Below are 20,555 nucleotides of genomic sequence, written 5' to 3'. Positions count from 1 at the left end.
AAAGCACGTAGGAAGTGTGAAGCGCTGGGCAGCGCTATCCCCAGTGCTGGTTCCAGAGATGTCAGAGCTGTGTTTGCGTTCTTCGGGCTGATTTCCTCTCATCACTCATGCTCAAGGTTTGGGGGCCTCCTGAGATTTCTCTCTTGCTTACCCTCTTGCTCCAAGTCCTGCAGGCTATTAGGAGACTGGGCTGGAGTAAAATAATCCCAAAGTTTGTTACTTACCCTGAAAAAGTGAACAGTCAATGGGGACAGGTCACCTTTAGAATGGCCCATCATGGGACTTCCCTGGTGACCCATTAGTTAAGAATCCACCTCCAGGGTACCCGGGTTTGATCCCTGGTCAGGGAACTAAGATCCCACACATACTGCAGGGCAGTGCACAAGCGCACATGCCACAACAAAGATTCCATTATGTCAGAACTAAGACCTCCTGCAGCCAAATAAAACAGAAAGAAAAAGATCTGACGTGGGCAAGGGGAGCGTTTCCCCAGATCCCAAGTAGAGGTAGCCATTTGGTGGTTTCCTGCATATATCGCTTGCATCAGTGTTCATAGTTCATACCCTCATTGCACACACTAAATCTGGCAAAACAAAGGCTCCTTTGATAGGGGAAGGGAGGGTGATCATCATGGGATAAAAAAGGCCTACAGAATCAGAATTTGAGGAGGAAAGGGTACCCTGATCAGTTGTTAGGAAATCTGCCCTGTGGTTGAACGAAGTCATCAGACTACAACTGTTTAGCAACCAAATGACTGGCAACCCACACATATAGCTGGTGCACTCAGGTAACTTGGTTTGACATTTCTCATCATATAAATGGGCCAACTGGCATCCAGGCACCTACACCTCAGTCTCTCACGAGTTAGATTCATGTGAGTCTTGTCCTGGTAGTGACTCTCTGGTCACACAGACATCAAGTTTCTTGGCTTACAAACCTTGGCCAGTGGTGATGCTACCAGAGTTCCAGAGAGGCCAGCTGTCCTCAGTAGCTAAACGTGTTTATCTGATGGTGACACACTGCTTATTCTTCCGTCTCCAGCCCTTGCTCCATTTCCAGGCCCACACTCTGCGTCTGCATGACCTGGCATCACGACAAGCTTCTGGGCAGCTCCCTTCCAATCTCTCCTGCTGCCTCCTCAAACATGGCTGGTTCTACAAGACTGCCCTACTCAGGATCACCTCACATGTCTGCAGCCAAACTCCTTGACCTGGGTTTTGGGGGTTTTCCCTAATTTGGTCTTGTCACACTTTATTTTTCATTACAGCCCCCTAATGCCCATCATCTATCTTTGGCCTAGTGGACAAAGTTCACTTCATGTTGCTCTCTCCCTGGCGACACCCTGTCTGTTCTCTCCAAGTTCGACCAGCGTGCATCTTCAAAACACTGTTTCAGCCCTCCCTGACTCCACAGGAGAGCACCTCTGGGTGTGGCTCACCTCTGTTTCCTCACGCCCCTTAGAACATCTGCTGCGGACTCCCTGGCACTGACACCCTCTGCCTGTCCAGGCTTCATTTCATTCCTCACTTGAATTTCCGCAACAGCAAATCTTCCATGGGGCTACCTCTGATCTCTGGGGCAACTCTCAAGAATCCAGCAGAGGAGGGAGGGGGGATCAAAATGAGACTGATGAGAAGGATTCAAGGAAAACTTCTAGAAAGAAGAGACCAGACATTAAGCAGGGATGTGTGAGAAATACTGGTTTTTATTGATTGGCACAATATTACAACCTACAATTCCAATGCCCTTCCCTCCCACACAGTTCAAGTGGAAAGAAAACTGATTAACACATAGAAAGGAACAGCACACTCACAGGTTAAAGCATTTGTTTTTACAAAAGGAGTGGTATGGAGGGTGGGATTTTAGGGTTAATACCAGGGCTCCATCTAGACTATGGGGGAGAGCTTTGCTGTCCTCTGCTGCCAGCATTACATGGGGAATACTTTAGTAAGGGGGCAGTTACACATGGCTGGCCGGTTATTACAGGGGGGAAGTGGGACTTGAATCTCAGAGTACCTGTCTTGTACTTTCTTTTTAGCCTTCCTCCACAACTGCCTGCACCCACAGGAAATAGGTGTGAAGGAAGCCGAAGAACGGCCTCCAAGAGAAAGGGAAGCAGGCAAACTCAGTTTCCTTCCGCCTTCTCTGGACTGTCCCCCTCCCCTCGGCCCCTAAGAGCACTGAGAAGGCCTTCCTCATGAACGCTGTGGAGAGACTGGGAGGCGGCCATATCTGGCCTGGTAGCTCGGAGCGGGTAGAGAGGAAACGTGATTTTCCATACAATACCAAGCAAGGTTGTTTTGGAAATGAAAAAGAATGGAAAACAAGACCATCCCCCATGGGTCGAGAGCACCGAGGTCCCGGAGCGCACTGGGATTGCAGTAAGGGCAATATTCCCAAAGCCCATTCCACAACGCGGGACCATAACCAACCTCTCCTCCCAAATAGGCACCGTTCCTTGGATTCCCCGGTTCTCTTGAGCTCATTCAAGATTATGCTGCCACCTTTCCCCAGAATGTGAGGGCTCAGCTCATTGGTCCTTCCGCTTTCTAACCCCTTCTACAAATACTCAGCACTCTCCTCAATAGGTGACCCATTCTCCCTCTGCAGAATGGCCACTGAAGAACCAGCGATCACCGGGAAGGCTAAGCTGTCTGCTTTTCTGTGTGGTCCTGATGGAAGGAGACAAAAGCAGACTTCTGGTGGGGTCAGAACAGTCTGGTTTGGGTGTGTGGGTCCCTGGCTCTCTGTCTCAGTTCTGGAGCCTTGGTCATTTAAACTTCAGACAAAACATATAAGCATGACTGGGGAGGGACAAATACTTTGTCCTTCAGAAAAAGTTAAACTCAACATATCTTGGCTACTTTGCCTCCATCCAAGGGGTTCCTTGGAAATACCTGTTGAACTTGGCCAAAGGGAGACCGCACCTGGACCTGGACCTAGGCTGCAATAGAACACTTGCAGCGAAAGGGGAGCAAGAGTGGAGTGGAGGCAGGCATGGCTAGGAAAACCCTCAAACAGGCCTTATGCTGCTTGAGACCACGCTCTGCGGCTCAGAGAACAGGGCTGGGGCCTCACTGCTTCCTCAGAGCCCATCCCCTGCCAGGGCCAATGGGCAGGATGCGAGAAAGGTCCCTGAACTAAAGACTGGGCTCTTTATACAGAAGCAAGTATAAAGATGCTACTAACGGGCAGCCAGAGATGCCTGCTTTTCTGTGACAACATCCTTAAATGCTACTGCCTCCTCAAACACATGGCAAACTGTCTTCTCTTTCTCAAGACAGACGCACTGACATTTTACTTATTCTAACCACCAACTTTTCGTTCAATCATAAACCAGTCTGAATGCTTTCAGACTATGAAATAAAAGCAGACCTGGCGTGTGCAGCCGCACTCCACGCTGTCTCTTTCACAAGAGTGGACCCACCGGTTTTCTAACTACGAAGCGCAGCACCATGCGGCTGCTGGGCCCTGAATGACCTTGCGCGCCTGTGCCCTGGGCAGCACGCCTGTGCCCGTGCACAGGCGAGTGACAGGGGCAGGTTCTCAGAGGCTAACAGAACAGCAGAGGATCCAGCTAACGGAGGATTTTGGAGAAAGTCCCTTTGAGTTCTGAGCAAAAAATGCTCTCAGTCATGTGGGAGGCCGAAGGGCAAGCGTGGGTCTGTGCACGGGGCTCAGACACCTGCCACTCCCTCCTGTATCCAAGCTGTGTGCTGGCCGAGAGAGGGCCCTCAAAGTCCTCCCCTCCCCTCAGAGTTCTGGAAGCTCCCCATGACTCTCACGTCAGCCAGGCCTTTGTGGGCACCCTAGGTGGAGCAGGCCAACCTGTTCTGGTTCTGGGCTTCTCCACAGTCAGCCTGTACCTTCCCTGGCATAAGTCATATCTGTTATGCAAGATCAAGCCTTAACCCTGAAACGCTGTTTTCTACCCAATGGGACAGAAATGAGGTGCAAGAGGCTACATGGATCGACTGCTGCTCTAATTAGCACAAGGTGTTCAGAAGGCCAGGCTCGTATCGGTATCACTTCCTGCAGGAATCTACAGTCAACCTCAATGGAGAAATGACTTCCTAAAGGTGAGCCACTTACCCCACTCTACAGACAGGAGAGTCCCATCTCAAGGCCCAGCATCGGGACTGGGGTATCTTGCTTTTTTCCTGAGAAGTTCCAAAGCCTTAAGGTTTTGATCTTAATGCCTGCCTGGGACCTCAAGCCTGCAAGAGCAATGTTACTGTATTGTTGGAAAGTTCCTTGAAAAGTTCATCTCACAGATAACACAGTCCACAGATGGTGAGCCGTTTAGTAGGTAAGTGTTCCAGACCAGAATTTATGTTTCCCAACTCGAGGATTAATAGAATCTTCACCTCTGGCCTGGTGGCAGTAGGGGTGGGAGGATGGGTAGCACACTGAAATGGAGATGAACCTGGAAAATGACAAGACTGCTGCCTTTTAGAGCCTATCTCCAGGGGGTTAAATGCCTTTTTTGCTATTCTAGTGGCCCCTGTTTGGGGTTAAGAACTGGGAATGTAAACCGAAGGAAACCTATTTACCTGAACACCCGGCCAGAGGAACAGAAGCAGTGGCCGCCGCCTCCTAGGTACTGCCCTTGAGCACTTCCCTCTCCGGCAGAGGCCCTCCGGGGCGCTCCGTTCCGAGTCAAGGCGGCTTTCCTGCGCACTCCCCGTGCCAGGTGGACAGTCCCATTCTCTAAGACAAGCTCAGGCTCACAAATCATCACGACGAACAAAGCTTCAGGGGAGGGACATGCCTTTTCACTCCGAAAGCTTCATGCTGCAGAGACACATGAGATCTATCATGTGACTGCTGGCCTCAGCTCAAGTAGTCTGTTAGAATCAACACCAAATGGGATTCTTTCTTTCTGTATTTATTAATTTTTAAGGGGATTAGGAGGACAACAATTTGATTAATCTGAAGGTGAGACGTATCATTTTTTCAGATGGCCTGACTAGGCATTCCCCATCCTGAAAGGTTATCAAGCTAATGCAAAAACATTGTCAGAGTGTGAAGCTGCCCTTTCAGAGGCAGAAGTGGAAGGTTCCTGGCCTCCCAAGGAGAGTCTGCCTAAAATCTCCAGGTTCCCACGACTTGTGATGACCTCACAGGATGTAATATAGTCTAAAGATTGCAGTATTTGGCAGTTCACAATTTACTTGAAAATCCAGAATGTCTCATTGCTTCAGGTGACATCTAAGGTGACCCGGAAAACACAGCTCTTGGTGATGGTGTGGACTCTGCTTCAAGCTCACCCCGAGCACAGAGACTGACTCTGGGGTACTTTCCCACCTACTCTAGGTGAAGGGGGTGCCCTGATGGGAGCAAGGCTGGGACCACTAAGTCAAAGGCTGCACAGCCTTGTGGAAACAGGCTCCAACCCATCAGGGCTCAGAAGGAACAACTCCCACCCCAACTGGGCAGGACACACCACACAGCCTCAGGACTGACCTCTTTTAAAGTCTTCAAGAACAAGAACCCGAGGAGCCACCTGCATCACTGAATCCCCAACAATCTCCTATCCCTAGAACTGCTTGAGCTGACTGTCCTGCATGTCTCCTATTTTTTGAAAAGATATGGACGTGCCTGTATTTGGGGGTCAAGATGAAGCTACACTAACTCCTGCTTCTCTCGAAGCAAAAATTTACCCCAATGTGGAGATTTCTCCAGATTATTTTAGTTCTTATTCCACTGTTAACTAGGATGGGCTTAGAGAACACTTTGGAAATATTAAAAAATCATACAGTTGAGGCAAAAATCACATTATGGTTATTAAATCCTTTTCGTAAACTAAACTAAACAAACAAAAAAACATGGCTCAGGCTAAGCTGTTTAAGAAAAAAAGATCAGGTGGGGAGATGAACAGAGGTGTTAATACAGCCCTGGATGGGAATGACAAACATGTTAAGTGTGTGACGCACACCTAGGTTCAGCAGAAGACCCGTCTGGCTGAGGACATTTAGAGCAGCCGCCAAAGAGGCACTGTACGAGGTAAAAAGAAAGGGGAAGAGGAAGCGTGGTTTTGTGGGGAACTTTTCCTTCTACAATTCAGGTGACTTCCTCTAAGCGAGTCTGAGAGACTTTACACGGGCTGACTCCTAACATCGAAACCGAACTATTTCTCTGCCATGAAGCAACCTGACTATGTAGCAACAAGAGTACAAAAAACTGCAAACACTCTCAAAGGGCAGTGACCCTCTCTACTCACCAAGGCCGCCGGCAGCAAGGACTCTAGAGCCTCCCTTTGAGTAGCTCTCACAACGCAATGCTGGGGGCGGAAGCCCTGTGGCCAAGCCACCTCCCAGGCCTTGCTGCGCCTCCAGCAGGTAATACTTCCCCACCTCTGACCCCTCCAGATGACCTCAGCTCAGACCCGGCGGTGCGGGAGCCCTCTTCGCACAGGGCAGATAGGGCAGCAGACATTTGTAAAAACCACAGTCAACCCTGCAACTTTTCCATCCTGTGATGTTTGCTGTGAGAAAAATCAAGACTTCTGTTTCATGGGCTACACTGTCCTAGAGGCTACAAAAAACCCAGTGTAGCTGACCCCTGGTAGTCCTTCTCTTTCTAACACACACACAGACACACACACACACACACACACACAGTCCTGTTCCAAAAAAAAAAAAAGTCATGATCTCACTGATGTTTCCCCAAGGGCTTCCAATTATGAACAAATTTAAATTTAAAAAATTCTATTGCTATCTTTCTCCATCTTGAGTATGGTGGATTCCAATGGACTCTCCAGTAATAGCCGGACTCTAAGACATGTCCATTCACTGTAAGAAAGAGACTTTATGTCTGCCCTGAACACAGGAAGCAATCTGTTTCTGCCAAGCCTGAAGAAGGTGAGTACTTGCAGAATTAATGGCAAATCAGTGTTGCCGGAGCATTCTGCAAGTAAGGTAAGCCTGGTGCTTTTCTCTGTTTTCTTTGAGGGAGACAGAAAGGCTACTGCGACCATGCGTCCAAGTAATTTATCACAACAGGGCTGTAACTACACATCAGGAGACAGCCATGGTGTTGATGGTGCCAGGGAGGGAAAAACACCAAGCCCCGATCATCAGAATCCCAGTGCAACAGACAAAAGCACCAGTTTCAACAATTCTGGTGTTGGACAAAGCCTCCTTTTGTCAGCTGAGGAAGCAGCAGCACGATCTCTCCAGTTAACTGCATTAATGGGATCTATTCACGACTGAAAAATACTTCTTGGCACAGTTCCTGACCCAAAGACACCAACAACAATCCAAACTGGATTTTGTAGGGTAGTGTATTATTACACCAGCCCAGTGAAAACGTCAGATCACTAAAAATGCACAAATTATTATTAACACTAACACTGCAGTTCCTATTTCAGGAGTACTGATTGTTTTCCTGCAAAGCACTTTCTGTATCATAAAGGCAGAATTTATTTGGAAGACTGGGTTTTGGGGATTCCATTTAGTGATTAGTTGAATTTATGTTACAGTCCCTTTAATTTATTTGGACAGATCCCCAGAATGCTCTAAATCAGGCGATAAGCAGCAGTGTGTTCATTTCAAGCAGAACACGTGGACAGTGAGTTGGCATTTAGACTCAAATCCTATGGTGCTTTCTATCCACTGGGACCCTTCCGTGGGGACGGGATTCCTTTCCCAGAGGTAGAGTGGTGCTAAGGAAACTGCCAGGCCCGCTTTTTGGCACTGTGTTTTAAGATTGGGATCAGATGCAAACAGACTTGATAGCAAATTAAAGTCCAACTGACGTTCCCCAAAACGCTGAGCATTAAATGACCAGGCCTACCAGATAGATACACACATTTCTTTTAGCGGGAGGGAAGAACAAAAGTTTTTCAAAGTTTGAGTATTTATTAGACTTTTTAAATAAAGAGAACTACGATTTTAATTTCACATCTCAGCTGTGTTTTGACAAAGGAGTTGCCACTAACAGTTTATCAATAAATTCCTGTCCCAAAGCCAGGGGTTGATCAGGGTCCCCCCGCTCCACCCCCAGTCTCTAGACCCTTTTCTGCGCATTTGTCTGCTAAACAACACAATTGGCAAATGAAGCCAGCATCCAGCCATCAGTCTGCAGTGAGCCAATGCATTATGTAGCCGTTCTAGTAAGTGATTAAGCATTCTCCCATACCACTTCCCAGCAGACGATGGACCTTTCACATCCTGGTGGGAGACAAATTTAATATTTCTGAGCATGCTCCATGGTGCAATTACAAGTGCTATAACATTACAAAGACAAGCAAACATCTGAATTTTCCTCCTGTGTACTTTTCAGGAACGTAACATGGTTACCCAGAATGGGACAGGGCTGCGCAGCTGCACCTGCCAAGCACAGCTGGATGCTTCGGGCACAAGGACCATGTCGAGCTCCGCGCGGTGTAAGGCATGGACGCACAGGGAGACAGGCCGCTGTCGGCGGTAAGTAGCATTATGGAAAAAACTCCAAACCAGCAGGAGAGAAACAGTGCTCGACGCTCCAGTTTTTTTGATAGTAATCCCAAGAATCCAGTTCAAATCCCTATTGTCAACATGTAGGGAGGAATTCAATTTCTAGCATTGTTTCTCCAGATCTGAGCTGAGGCCATTTGCTCCTGGCTTGGTAATAAGAAAGAAAATAGGTTTCTTCCTGTTTCTTTCTTGGCGTGGAAACACAGCTCGAGAAGAGAAGGCGTGAGTCCTGGGAGACTGAAGGAGCTGAACCCTTCCTGGACCCTATGTAACTACACCAGCAACTGGGGAGAGGGGAGGGCGGGGAAGCTCACCTAGCCACTAGCATCAGAAACGAAAAAGCAAATGAACTGTGAGGCTCTCCACTTCAGAAACACCCCGAATTTGAAAAATGAAACCTTGAAAAATTAAAACAAATGCCTCTTCTAAAAGTCATTTATTTACATATTATATGTCCAGTATATAATGTGTAGATAAACGCATCCTGCGGTGAAAGTGACCAGCCTACTGGACTGAACAGCACATCATGGGACAAATTCTTGAAAGGTTTCATCTCAAAATGGGTATCTTTTAATTAAAAAAAAAAAAAAAAATCTGGCCAGGGCTGGGATGAGACAAACAGGAACACTTCAGAATCCAAGGCAGAGGGAAGGCTGTTTGCCTCTTTAGAGAGTTGAAGGGGTGTGAAAAGGGAGAGACAGATCATGCACAAAAGTACTTACAAATTACATACCCAACCCCCACCCCCTCAATAAAAAGAGAAGAAAAAGCCCCATCACTTAACACCAAACAGCAACATTATCGATAAACCCTTTCTCTGCTGCCCATCATGCCTTATTTGAAAGAGGAGGCCTGTGAGGAGAGGTGAAAGAGCAAGGGTGAGAGGGAAGACCTGCACTTCAGTCTCGTTTCCAATTTTCACTTCTCTTACAGGGAGTCTTCAGTCATCTGATGCCCGGCATCGAGCTCTGAGCAGATACTGCGTATGTGGGGGCCACAAGCGGGGTGCCGTTGTTGGCGGAGTAGCCTTGCCTCAACGTTTCAAAATACGACGCCTGCACCGGCTTGTGACACTGCAGCACTTTCACGGCGTCTTCTATTTTAAACCATTCCCGCTTCCTTCCTGTGGGGGCAGAGAGCGAAAGAAATTAGTGCACAAGGGGAGCAGCAGCAGGCTCCTGATCCTGTAACTTTTGAGAAAACGCAGGGAGAAACCCACAGAAACTCCTGTCATTAACGTTTTTCTTTTCTTTCTAAAAAGTTATTTATTTATTTATGGTTGCACTGGGTCTCGCTGCTGCGCGAGGGCTGTCTCCAGCTGCAGACAGTGGGGGCGATACTCCACGGCAGCGCGCAGGCTTCTCGTTGTGGCCGGTTCTCTTGCTGCAGGGGCTCCAAGGCATGCATGCTTCAGGAGCTATTCCAAGGCATGTGGAGTGTTCCTGGACCAGGGATCAAACTCACGCCGCCTGCGCTGGCAGGCAGATTCTTCACTGCCAGAACACCAGCAAAGTCCTCCCTTGCTTCTTTAAACTGAGTACAAACGACCCACAGCACAGCGTATGAGTTCCAGGTACACAACACAATGATTCCATGTTTCTGTTTTTGTTCTTGTTGTTCACGTGCTAAGTCATGTACAACTCTTTGCGACCCCAAGGACTGCAGCATGCCAGGCTTCTCTGTACTTCACTATTTCCTGGAGTTTGCTCAAACTCATGTCCATTAAGTCGGTGACACCATCCAACCATATCTCATCCTGTTGCTCCCTTCTCCCCGTGCCTTCGATCTTTCCCGGTAGCAGGGTCATTTCCAATGAGTTAGCTCTTCTCATCAGGTGACCTCCATCATAGCTCAGTCAGTAAAGAATCTGCCTGCAATGCAGGACACTCGGGATCGATTCCTGGGTCTGGAAGATCCCCTGGAGAAGGAAATGGCAATCTACTCCAGTATTCTTGCCTGGAAAATCCCATGGACAGAGGAGCCTGGCGGGCTACAGTCCATGGAGTCACAAGAGTCGGACACGACTTAGCAACTCAACCACCACCAACCACCACCACCATTATTAGGTGGCTGAAGTACTGGAGTTTCGGCTTCAACTTCAGTCCTTCCCATGAATATTTAGTGTTCATCTTCTTTATCATTGACTGATATTTCTACATAGTACAAAAGAGCCAGAATGATTATCAACATTTAATAAATACATTTTTCCTATTTTCTTTTCTAACAAGGGTGATGGAAGCACACTTTGTATGTGTCAAATACTATACAAACGCCTAATGCAGAAAATAGGTAAGAAATCTGAAAACTGAAGAACTGAGAGTCACAGTGTGAAACTCGTACTCTGGAAAGAACCACTGCTAGCTGTTTCTTCTCCAGCTCCTGGGCCTCTGGCCTTCCATGGCTGACACATACGTGCCTGAAGCCCAGCCAGCATTCCCATCTCCCACAAAAGTAGACATGAAGCTGATGCAGCTTCCAGAATTACTGGGATGGCTGACCTGTAACCAGGTATTTATTTTAAAAGTCCTATCTAAGAGTGATATATCTGGGATTTCTGCGATTGTTTACTGGTTAAGAATCCACCTTGCAATGCAAGGGACACGAGTTTGATCCCTGATAGGGTATCTAAGATTCCACGCGCCAAGGAGCAACTGAGCCCAAGAACCACAACTAGAGAGCCTGTGAGCCACAATAAAGATCCCACACGATGCAACTAAGACCCGGCACAGCCAAATATAAATAACTAAAAAAAAAAAAAGATTCTACATGCTGCAAAGCAACTAAGCCTGTGAGCCATGGCTACTGAGCCTGTGTGCTGCCACCAGTGGAGCGCGAGTGCCTGGAGCCCGTGCTGCACAAGAGAAGACACCACGGTGAGACGCCCAAGCACAGCATCGAAGCGAAGCCCCCGCTCGCTGCAACCAGAAAAAGCCTGGGCGCAGCAGTGAAGACCCAGCGCAGCCAAAAATAAATAAAAAGAACGATGTATCTATAGTAAAGAAGATATTTTCTTAAAAAGAGGAAAATATAATTTCAACACAATCACTATTTTCAGTGTATTTCAAAAATTTTTTCAAATGCAAGTTTTAAAATTCTTTATTATTTTTTCTCTGACAAAGCTACCAAAAGATCATTGGCTAAAACTGGGAAAAACAGAAGCAAGCATAAAGAATAAGATAATTACCTGTAATCTTACAAACTAGAAGTAACTACTCTTAATACCTTAGTGCATTTGCTTATCTTTCACCTTATTTGAAAAAGACACAGCTATCTCAACAATTATAATTGGGATCACGCTTTAAGGTGCTCCAAATTCCTCGGAGGCCCTAATAGAGTGCTGCTGTTGGGAACATGGACGCTGATGCTAATCTGCTGGGCTCCAGTCACATCAAAGGCTCTAATCAGCCACGCAGGCTTGGGCAAGTTACTGAACCTCTCTGTGCCCCTCTTTCCTCCTCTATAAAACAGAGATAATCAACAGCACTTATCTCTCAAATCTGCTGCGAGGGGTAATACGTCAAGCATTCGGACAATGCCTGGCACACAGTACGTGCTGTAAGACAACGCGCTGTTACTGTTGTTGCTTCTTTCTCACTTCACACTGCTTCTTGAGCATTCTTCTCAGCATGACACGTAGCGGTTGTGTTACACTGTCTAGCATGGATGTAACGTCATTCACTTAACTATTTTTCCGCCACTGGACATCAACAGCCTGCTATTTTAATTATTATAAAGAATGCTACAATTTTAAAGATCTGAACCTATACGGCTCGTGACATGCACTGCCAAGGAGCCTTCCAGGAAGATGTGCTGATCCCCAGTGCTGCTTCTGTGCTGGAATGTCAGTTCCACCACACTCCTGCCAGCACTGTGAGCTGCTGTTTGTCACTGCCAGTTCTTCAGGTGAAAACCAGTACCTCATCTTTGTTTTCATTTCAAAGTCCTATTTTGATGTAGTCTTAAATAGTAGACACATAATTCTATACCCTGTTTTCATTCACCTACTCAGTCTCATAAGCACTTCTCCGTGGTACACAGCTTTCGTAAGTATGTGTGTAACAGCTGCCTAACATTCCATCAGATGCATGGACCCTGGATCACTTGTCATTCACTGACCTGTATATTTTAAGACCCAATTTTTCACCTGAAAATGGCTTATGTGAAAAGGCTAACAGGCTTATTCCCTGTTAGCTATCTAAAACATATTTTAGATAGTTTCATTAGGGTCAATTCTCAGCAGGAGTACAAGTCACAGGCTTGTTTGGATGTTAACAGAGCAATGGTGCCTTAAAAATCAGTATCACAAGTGTACAACTCTGACCCAACAGAATAGTCTGAGGACAGGGCCTGCCACACCACACTCATCTCTGGCCCCAGCACCAGCTATCAAAGAGTCTATTTTTAATACCCCCTCACCAAATTTATTTATACTTAAGCTTACTGCATTCTTATCAAATACAAAGCAACTAAAAACTGAAAGGCCCTGAAATGTCCAGATCAACAGTGCTGAGAGGCACGATGGCGAAGCACGTACTAACAATCGAGAGGTTCTGATAAGTAAGTTCTATTTGCCAAATTTATAACAGAAATTAAATCAATTTTATGTTTTTCTATGCTTTTCCTTCAGAGCTCAAAGATTAAAACCATGAACCAATCACTAAATCACCTCACTTTTTAGGTCAAAAGATATATATACACACAACTGATCTGGGATCACTGAAAATGGCTCCTTAGGAGAAAAGGCGAGTTCACCTCAAGGGTAACATGAATGTAACCGGTAGTTTCCAGTTATTCCCACCACTCTGCACCTACTACACAGCTCTGGAGGGAGGGCTCACACCACTGAAGTCACGGTTTCCTCCAACAATGTGAATAAGCATCGCAAGAACAGCTGCAGTCCTGCTCTCACTGGGGGTCAGTGGCCAGCAGCAAGCCTAGCAATGCAGAGGCCACGATTAATATCTGCTTGGGAGGATCCAATTTGGTTTTAGAAAAATCCAATTCTGGTTTTATTTTTATGGGCCTTGTCTCTAATTGTTCACTATGCATCCAACTTCAGCTTCCTTTTAAACATTTAAAAATAGAATAGTACTTTTCACAAGTTCAAAAACAGACATGCTTATTTAAACACACCCTTCTGTTATTTCTTTTCTTTATCAGGCTCTCGCCTGTGGTTCTGGGTAAAGAGCTGCAGTGTGGCCAAGGCTGGTTGTGAGAGCTCTTGGGAGGCCATCTGGGGACAACTTACCAATGCTGACTGAGTCTTCCCAGTCTTCCAGCACTTCTGTGACAATAAGCACATAGACATACGTTCTATGCTTCCTCTCCTGGTTCTGAAGGGCAGAAAGAGAGGGACAGAGAGTTTCTGCTTAGAGAGCTGAGATCACGTAAATGAAGCAGAATCCACTGCGTGTGTCCAGAGAGCTCAGATCCAAGGACTCCTTTTACTTTTGTCGTCCGACAATCAGAGATGGAATAGCGACAGCTAGCCTACTGAAAACATGCCGCGCTTGAATCAGAGGGTGAGCTCTTTGGCTGGGCTTCCAAAGCCAAGGCTTTACCCTGGTTTTTCCTTCTTCTTCCCTAAAAAGCAACTTTTCAAAAATACTGAGAAAAGGATTGGGGACCTCTTGAGAAAAGGTATGAAGCACATTTAACTAGTTATCACAGCAGAAAAATAAGAGACTGTGATGGGTGGAGGGCCCATTCACGAAAGCAAGCTGATTACCTCACGCATGGCCCCTCCTCCTATCAGCCCTGCTCTTCTTTATCCCCTGATTTCCAACTTTCTCCAAATCCCTACTCCAGTAAGTGCTTGTTAGTCTCTTCTGCTGCAGTTGCTCACCTCCTCTTCCTCCTGTCTCCTCCTCATTTATCTACCCCTTCTCACATCTTGGGAGGAGAGGAAGAGAGGTAGAGATGGGAAAAACAATTCTTACAAATAATTCTAGCTGTATGGAGGAGATTAATGGGATTTTAAAAGAGAAGACTCTGAACTCCCCATGCAGGGAGTACAGGCTCGATCCCTGATCAGGGAACTAAGATCCCACATGGCCAAAAGAAAATTAAAACAAAAAAAAGACAGCAATGGACAGTGTTTACATCCCCGCTAGAAAGCAAAGCGAAGTCGCTCAGCCGTGCCCGACTCTTTGCGACCCCGTGGACTGTAGCCTACCGCGCTCCTCCGTCCGTGGAATTTTCCAGGCAAGAGTACTGGAGTGGGTTGCGATTTCCTCCTCCAGGGGATCTTCCCAACCCAGGGGTTGAACCCGGGTCTTCCACATTGCAGGCAGATGCTTTACCATCTGAGCCAACCCCGCTAACCCCACCCCAATTTCATGTTGAAATCCTAACCCCCAAGGTAATGGTATTAGGAAGTGGGGACAGTGGGAGGTGACTGTGTTATGACAGATGACCCTCATGAATGGAATTAGTGTTCTTATAAAACAGACCCTAGAGATGTTTGGTCCCTTCTCTGCTTTGCGAGAACACAGAGAAATAGCTGTCTATGATCCAGGAAGGGGGTCCTCACCAGACACTGAATCTGCTTGCACCTTTAATTGGACTTCCTAGGAATCAGTTTCTATTGTTTATAAGCCACCCAATTTCTGGCATCTTTGTTACAGAAGTCTGAATGGTCTAAGGTCAAGATATATATGGTTATTAATATAATACCAATTGCACCAAAGATTTTAACAGATTTACCTCAAAAATTCCAACTAATCTTCCCAATGTCCCTTTTACTCCAGCCTGAAAAAGAAAAAAGAAAAACGTGTGCATTGACATTGCTTGCAGTGCTGGTCTCACTCTGAATCTTCTAGACTAACCTGTAAAACAGAAGTAAATTGTAAAACAGAAGTAAAAAGCAAGAGGACACAGGTCAGGTGGACCCCAGGTCTGTGGGAGCGGTAACAGTGTGTTCTCGGGGTCACAGACTGGAAAGGGCAGGGTCTGCTCTGGGGAGAAAGTCCTCCTCTCCTCTCCACGTCTCTCACCACTGCAAACTGGCCAAACAGAGCACAACAAGCAAGGCCACAGCCATACCAAAGATACGCTGAGGTAGGAATTACTTCGGTCATTTACCCATTCATTCACCAATATAAACGGAATGCCTAATCTGAGCCCAACAGTGGTGCAGATGCCAGAGGTACAGTGATGAATACGCTAGAACTCAAGTTGCATGAGAATAAGACCCTTATCTGACTTGTTCTTGGCCATCTGTACACTGTACGTCCAGAACAGAGCTCAGCACCCAGCAGGAACACAGCAAAGAGGTCAAGTCAACAAAAACACAGTCCGGGTAATTCTGCTAAATCACCAGTTTCATGACAGGAATGCACAGAGCATGTGATAGACAGAGAATGATGGGGAGAGGGCAACTTTACACAGTGGTTAGGCTTCTGTAGTAAATACAATGTTTATCCCATCAGTCTTTTTTTTTTTTTTTTAACTCTGTGTCTTTCTGATGCATTATATGTGAACTTTTCTGGATATTCCAATTTACTAATTTACTTTTCAACCATATCCTGGATAAAGCTATCCATTTCTAGTCCCTTTTTTATTTGATATTTTTCATATCTATGTATATCTACCTGTTTCCATTATGGATACCTTTGTTTCCATGATTTTGTTGTTGTTGTTGTTCTTTTAAAATAGAAGTTACTCCTTTATTTTTTTGAGCATCCTGAACGTATTTACGTTCTTTATCAGGTCATGCTATAACATTCATTCCATCTGACGTTAATACACAATTCACGTTCCAGCTGGTGAAGGGCTTATCTGTGCTGCTGCGGTCAGGGGCTCTCCAGAGTGGCACTTTAGGGCTCTTGCTCCGAGGGGATACAGGGAGCCCTGCAGAGCCGCCCCATCCTGCCGTGCCCTCTCCCTTCCTGGGCCCACACCTTGCCAAGTCTCAGCTCCTGGTGTCCTTTCCATCAGGCCCCTGACCTCCCCCTCACTCCAAGGGCTTCAACCACCAGCCAACCAAGGCCACGCAGGCTGCGACTTTCCTCTGCTCTTCTGCAGTTCTGCTCTGTTTCTGATCTATGGAGGCATCCACTTTGCTTTTGGATCAGGCTATGTCTTTAGCTTTTTGGAAATGCATCCAGTAACTTGTTTTTTACTACAACTGCCATATTATTTTGTACAATACATTAAAAGAAATAGGCAAATATACTTTCTAAACACAACAGGTGCTCAGTATGTTTGTACAGAATGAACAAAAATTTTAAATAAGTTCTCCAAAAGTTCTTTAGAGATATTTAATAATAGAAACAACAGAAGCCAATTCAAAGGCCTAGATTCCTGGGTGAGCTATATTTTGAAATTAATTTCTGCTAATTATCTGTCAACAAATTATTTTCCTTTCTCTTGCCAACATGCTGGTTTCTTTCTCCATTCTTTTCCCCATATGGCTTTGGTCTACTTGAATGCAAATGTGTACCTTTTCTTATTTAAACTGCTTTTCTACATTTTCAGAAATAACTGCACTCCACAGCCAGCTAAGACTAGCTAGGCAGGACTGCATGAATTAACCAATGAAGCTGCCTGGACAAGTGGGACGAGCTGGCAGGTTCATCTGGAAAGCCAGCGTTGGTCTCTGGTCCGAGGCCGGCCAAACACGCTCAGATCGGCTCCTGAGAGGAGTCACCTGTGCCTGCCACAGGCCGCCTCTGACAGGGCCCGGGAGCAGAGCTGCCAGGCTGCAGGCCCAAGGCAGGCTGGGAGAGGGGGCAGCACAAGGACGACTGCTGGAGGCTCACAGAACATTATTCACATTTCTCTTCTGCAAAGTGGAAAAGAGGTCTCTTCAGCAGTCACTGTTCAATTATTTATTCTTCTTAATGAAAACAAAGTACAGAAAAGGAAATACTCTCCAAATTTTAAGGGCATAAATCATCTTAATATTATGACAATACATATATTTAAAACTTTTAATTATAGTACTTTCTGCATTCAACACCAATATGTTTCTATGATTTACTGTTAGAGGCAGTTAGGAAACATAAAAGCATTTTTTTCTTAATGAAATAGATTTTTATAGTCATGTAAATCAAATAATGCTGTCATCTGTACACTGAAATTCAGTGGCATACATTTTCACTTCTAATTAGTCTAATTAATTACTTCAAATCAACAATAGTTTTATTTGTTCCTTAAGTGTTTCTTTCAAGTTTTTTTCTAATACTCAGGAGATCTACTTGGGGGAATTCTATCTAAGGTGATTCTACCTTATCTACAGTACTATCTACATTAAAAGCAAAGAAATGTTCCTATATTTATCAGTTTTTAAAATTTGGCTTTAGCAGTTTTCTCAAGAGGAAGCTCTTCTTTTCTAAGAATAGGATTTTGGTTCTTTAAAACCACAGTGCTAGTAAGAGGACGATTCCTCAGAGGCAAAGGTTCTTCGAGACAGCGTTCGCGGTAACCACTTTACTTTTTCACAGCCTTCCACAGTCCCACTTTCATATCCTAGCTCTCTCTAATGCTGCCACAGGCAACTGGACAGAGATATTTTTATCTCTCACATGATTCTTGCACGCAGGTCAGGATAGGTGTCAGGATCACATTTGACAGATACTTGGCTCAGACATTTGGGGCTAAGACTTGAGTCAGAGTATATGTAATCTTGGTCCAGTCACAGAGCTAGTATAGCCTGTTTTCCTCATAATCATATGAAAGCAGTTACAATTTCAGTCAGTACTGTCAAAGCCCCCAATCCAGAGAAGTCTTTATTTAAAAGCCCATCTTAGCCAGCAGTAAGAATTTCAAATAAAGTAGCCACTGCCTTTCGTTATTCAACCACATGCAGGCGAGTAGTCTCTCGAACTTCAAAGTTTACAATATCCATTCTAACACTTTTGAGGTCTGGTTAACATAAATTAATTGAGCAACTGTCTACATTTTACAAAGGAAAAAAATGCAAATGTCTTTTTTCCTTGGCAGTGTTTTACTGGGATTGGAAGTACTTACTGGAAAGGGCTGGAATGACAAGGGACACCCCAGTGTCTTGTCCTTCCCTCAGTTTCCAGGGGTGTACCCGAGGTCCAGGCAGAGGAACTGATGTGTCAGGCCTCTGAAGCGAACGTTCCGCATGTGCACACTCAGTTGTGACCGACTCTGTGTGACTCCCTGACTGCAGCCCTCCAGGCTTCTCTGTCCAAGGGACTCTCAAGGCAAGAATACTGGAGTGAGTTGCCACTTCCTCCTCCAGGGGATTTTCCCGACCCAGAGATCGAACTGGCCTCTCCTGTGTCTCCTGTGTGGCAGGTGGATTCTTTGCCACGGAGCCACTGGGAAGCTCCCCTTGATGGGCCTTTGAACCTCCCCTAAAATGGTGGCCCACCACAAAGATTCCTGGCTTTGTGCTTAGTTTGGATGGGCAAAGTGTACCATCACCTTCTGAAACCAATTTTTCACACTCAGGTGGACGCTGTGGCAGACAGATGGCCATCTAGCCCACAAGCATTCTCCCTTCCTCCCTGCTACCAGTAAGACCCAGATTCTGTTCAGGTGAGAACTCTGGCACACCTGAACCACTTTCTTTGGAAGAAAAGTTATGACCAACCTAGACAGTATATTCAAAAGCAGAGACATTACTTTGCCGACTAAGGTCCGTCTAGTCAAGGCTATGGTTTTTCCTGTGGTCATGTATGGATGTGAGAGTTGGACTGTGAAGAAGGCTGAGCGCCAAAGAATTGATGCTTTTGAAGTGTGGTATTGGAGAAGACTCTTGAGAGTCCCTTGGACTGCAAAGAGATCCAACCAGTCCATTCTGAAGGAGATCAACCCTGGGATTTCTTTGGAAGGAATGATGCTAAAGCTGAAGCTCCAGTACTTTGGCCACCTCATGCAAAGAGTTGACTCATTGGAAAAGACTCTGATGCTGGGAGGGATTGGGGGCAGGAGGAGAAGGGGACGACAGAGGATGAGATGGCTGGATGGCATCACGGATTCGATGAACATGAGTCTGAGTGAACTCTGGGAGATGGTGATGGACAGGGAGGCCTGCCGTGCTGCGATTCATGGGGTCGCAAAGAGTTGGACACAACTGAGCGACTGAACTGAACTGAACCACTAAGGGAGGTCTGCTGCCCTCTGCAGTGACAGGTTTAGGGGTACTGTGTGTGACCCAATTCTGGGTCAATGGTTCCTGAGAGGAATGTTTCTCAGAGGCTTCTGGGAAAGATTTCCCATCATGATAAGAAGAGCTGTACAAAAAGAAACCCTGCTTCTCAGGTGGGGATTTGAAACTTGGAACTGCAACCATCATCTTGTCATTGTAAGGGAAAGGCCTAGAAAATCAATGAGAAGTGAACCAAAGTCCTGATCTCTGAGTGGCTGGAGCAACAGGGTAATGGCCAACCCCTAGACCTCTTACGTCAGGAAAATAACTGCTGCTGTTAAAGCCACTTTTAGTCAGGTGTGCTGGAACCTGTATCTGAAAGCTTTCTGCTACTCTCCTTGATTTCAAAGGCAGCTCTCTGAGGAAAACTCCATATTCCCAAAGAAAAATTCTGAAGTCTCAGGGAGCTGAAATATAAAATCTTCCTCTATCAAAAGCAATAAGCCCAGGCCTAAAAGGAGTTCAGGGCAACAACTCTAATGCAAATGTCTGCATGAGGAAACCTATGAAAAAAATATATGGTCTTTAATACATATAACTTTCTGGTATCCACCAGACTTAGCAAGTAAAGAAGGAAAGAAACACAGTGAAGACAGATGAAGTAGATGAGAAGCCAGTGTAAGTCCAGTGAAATTTCAACCCATTTTTTTAATTTTGCTTTTTAAATGAAATACTTCAAGCATCAAAAAAGTAAAGAAAATAATGAAACACACACTCAGGTAGTTGTACCTTTATTCTTCTACATAAATTTCAAAAATCAGTTTCTCAGATCTTTTGAAAACTTCTTGGGGGATATTTATTTTTATTTTTGGATTAATTTGAGAAAAACACACCTTTACAATATTTAGTTTCTTCATTCAAGAATAGACAATCTCTATCCATTTATTCGTGTCTTTTAAAAACCTTTAACGAAGTTTATTATTTTTATTGTAAAGAGCCTGCACTCTATCAGCAAGGTATTTCAGTTTTAG

General features: G+C 45.6%; 1 protein-coding gene across 1 annotated transcript in view; it reads right to left on the bottom strand.

Moving 5' to 3' along the window:
- The window catches only part of NUDT3 (nudix hydrolase 3), a 114,654-nt gene continuing 95,784 nt past the window's right edge, over nucleotides 1,686–20,555 (bottom strand). Inside the window, exons 3-5 of the mRNA XM_018038783.1 lie at nucleotides 15,165–15,209; nucleotides 13,708–13,792; nucleotides 1,686–9,582 (exon numbers count right to left, since the gene is read on the bottom strand). Of these exons, the coding sequence (XP_017894272.1) occupies nucleotides 9,404–9,582; nucleotides 13,708–13,792; nucleotides 15,165–15,209 (309 nt within the window). The 3' untranslated portion in view covers nucleotides 1,686–9,403. The remainder of the gene's footprint in view (nucleotides 9,583–13,707; nucleotides 13,793–15,164; nucleotides 15,210–20,555) is intronic.

This window comes from Capra hircus, chromosome 23, assembly GCF_001704415.2.
Source record: "Capra hircus breed San Clemente chromosome 23, ASM170441v1, whole genome shotgun sequence".
NCBI classification, from domain to species: Eukaryota; Metazoa; Chordata; class Mammalia; order Artiodactyla; family Bovidae; genus Capra; species Capra hircus.
Note: the sequence above shows the minus strand (reverse complement) of the source record. Positions and strands in the feature narration are given on the sequence as shown.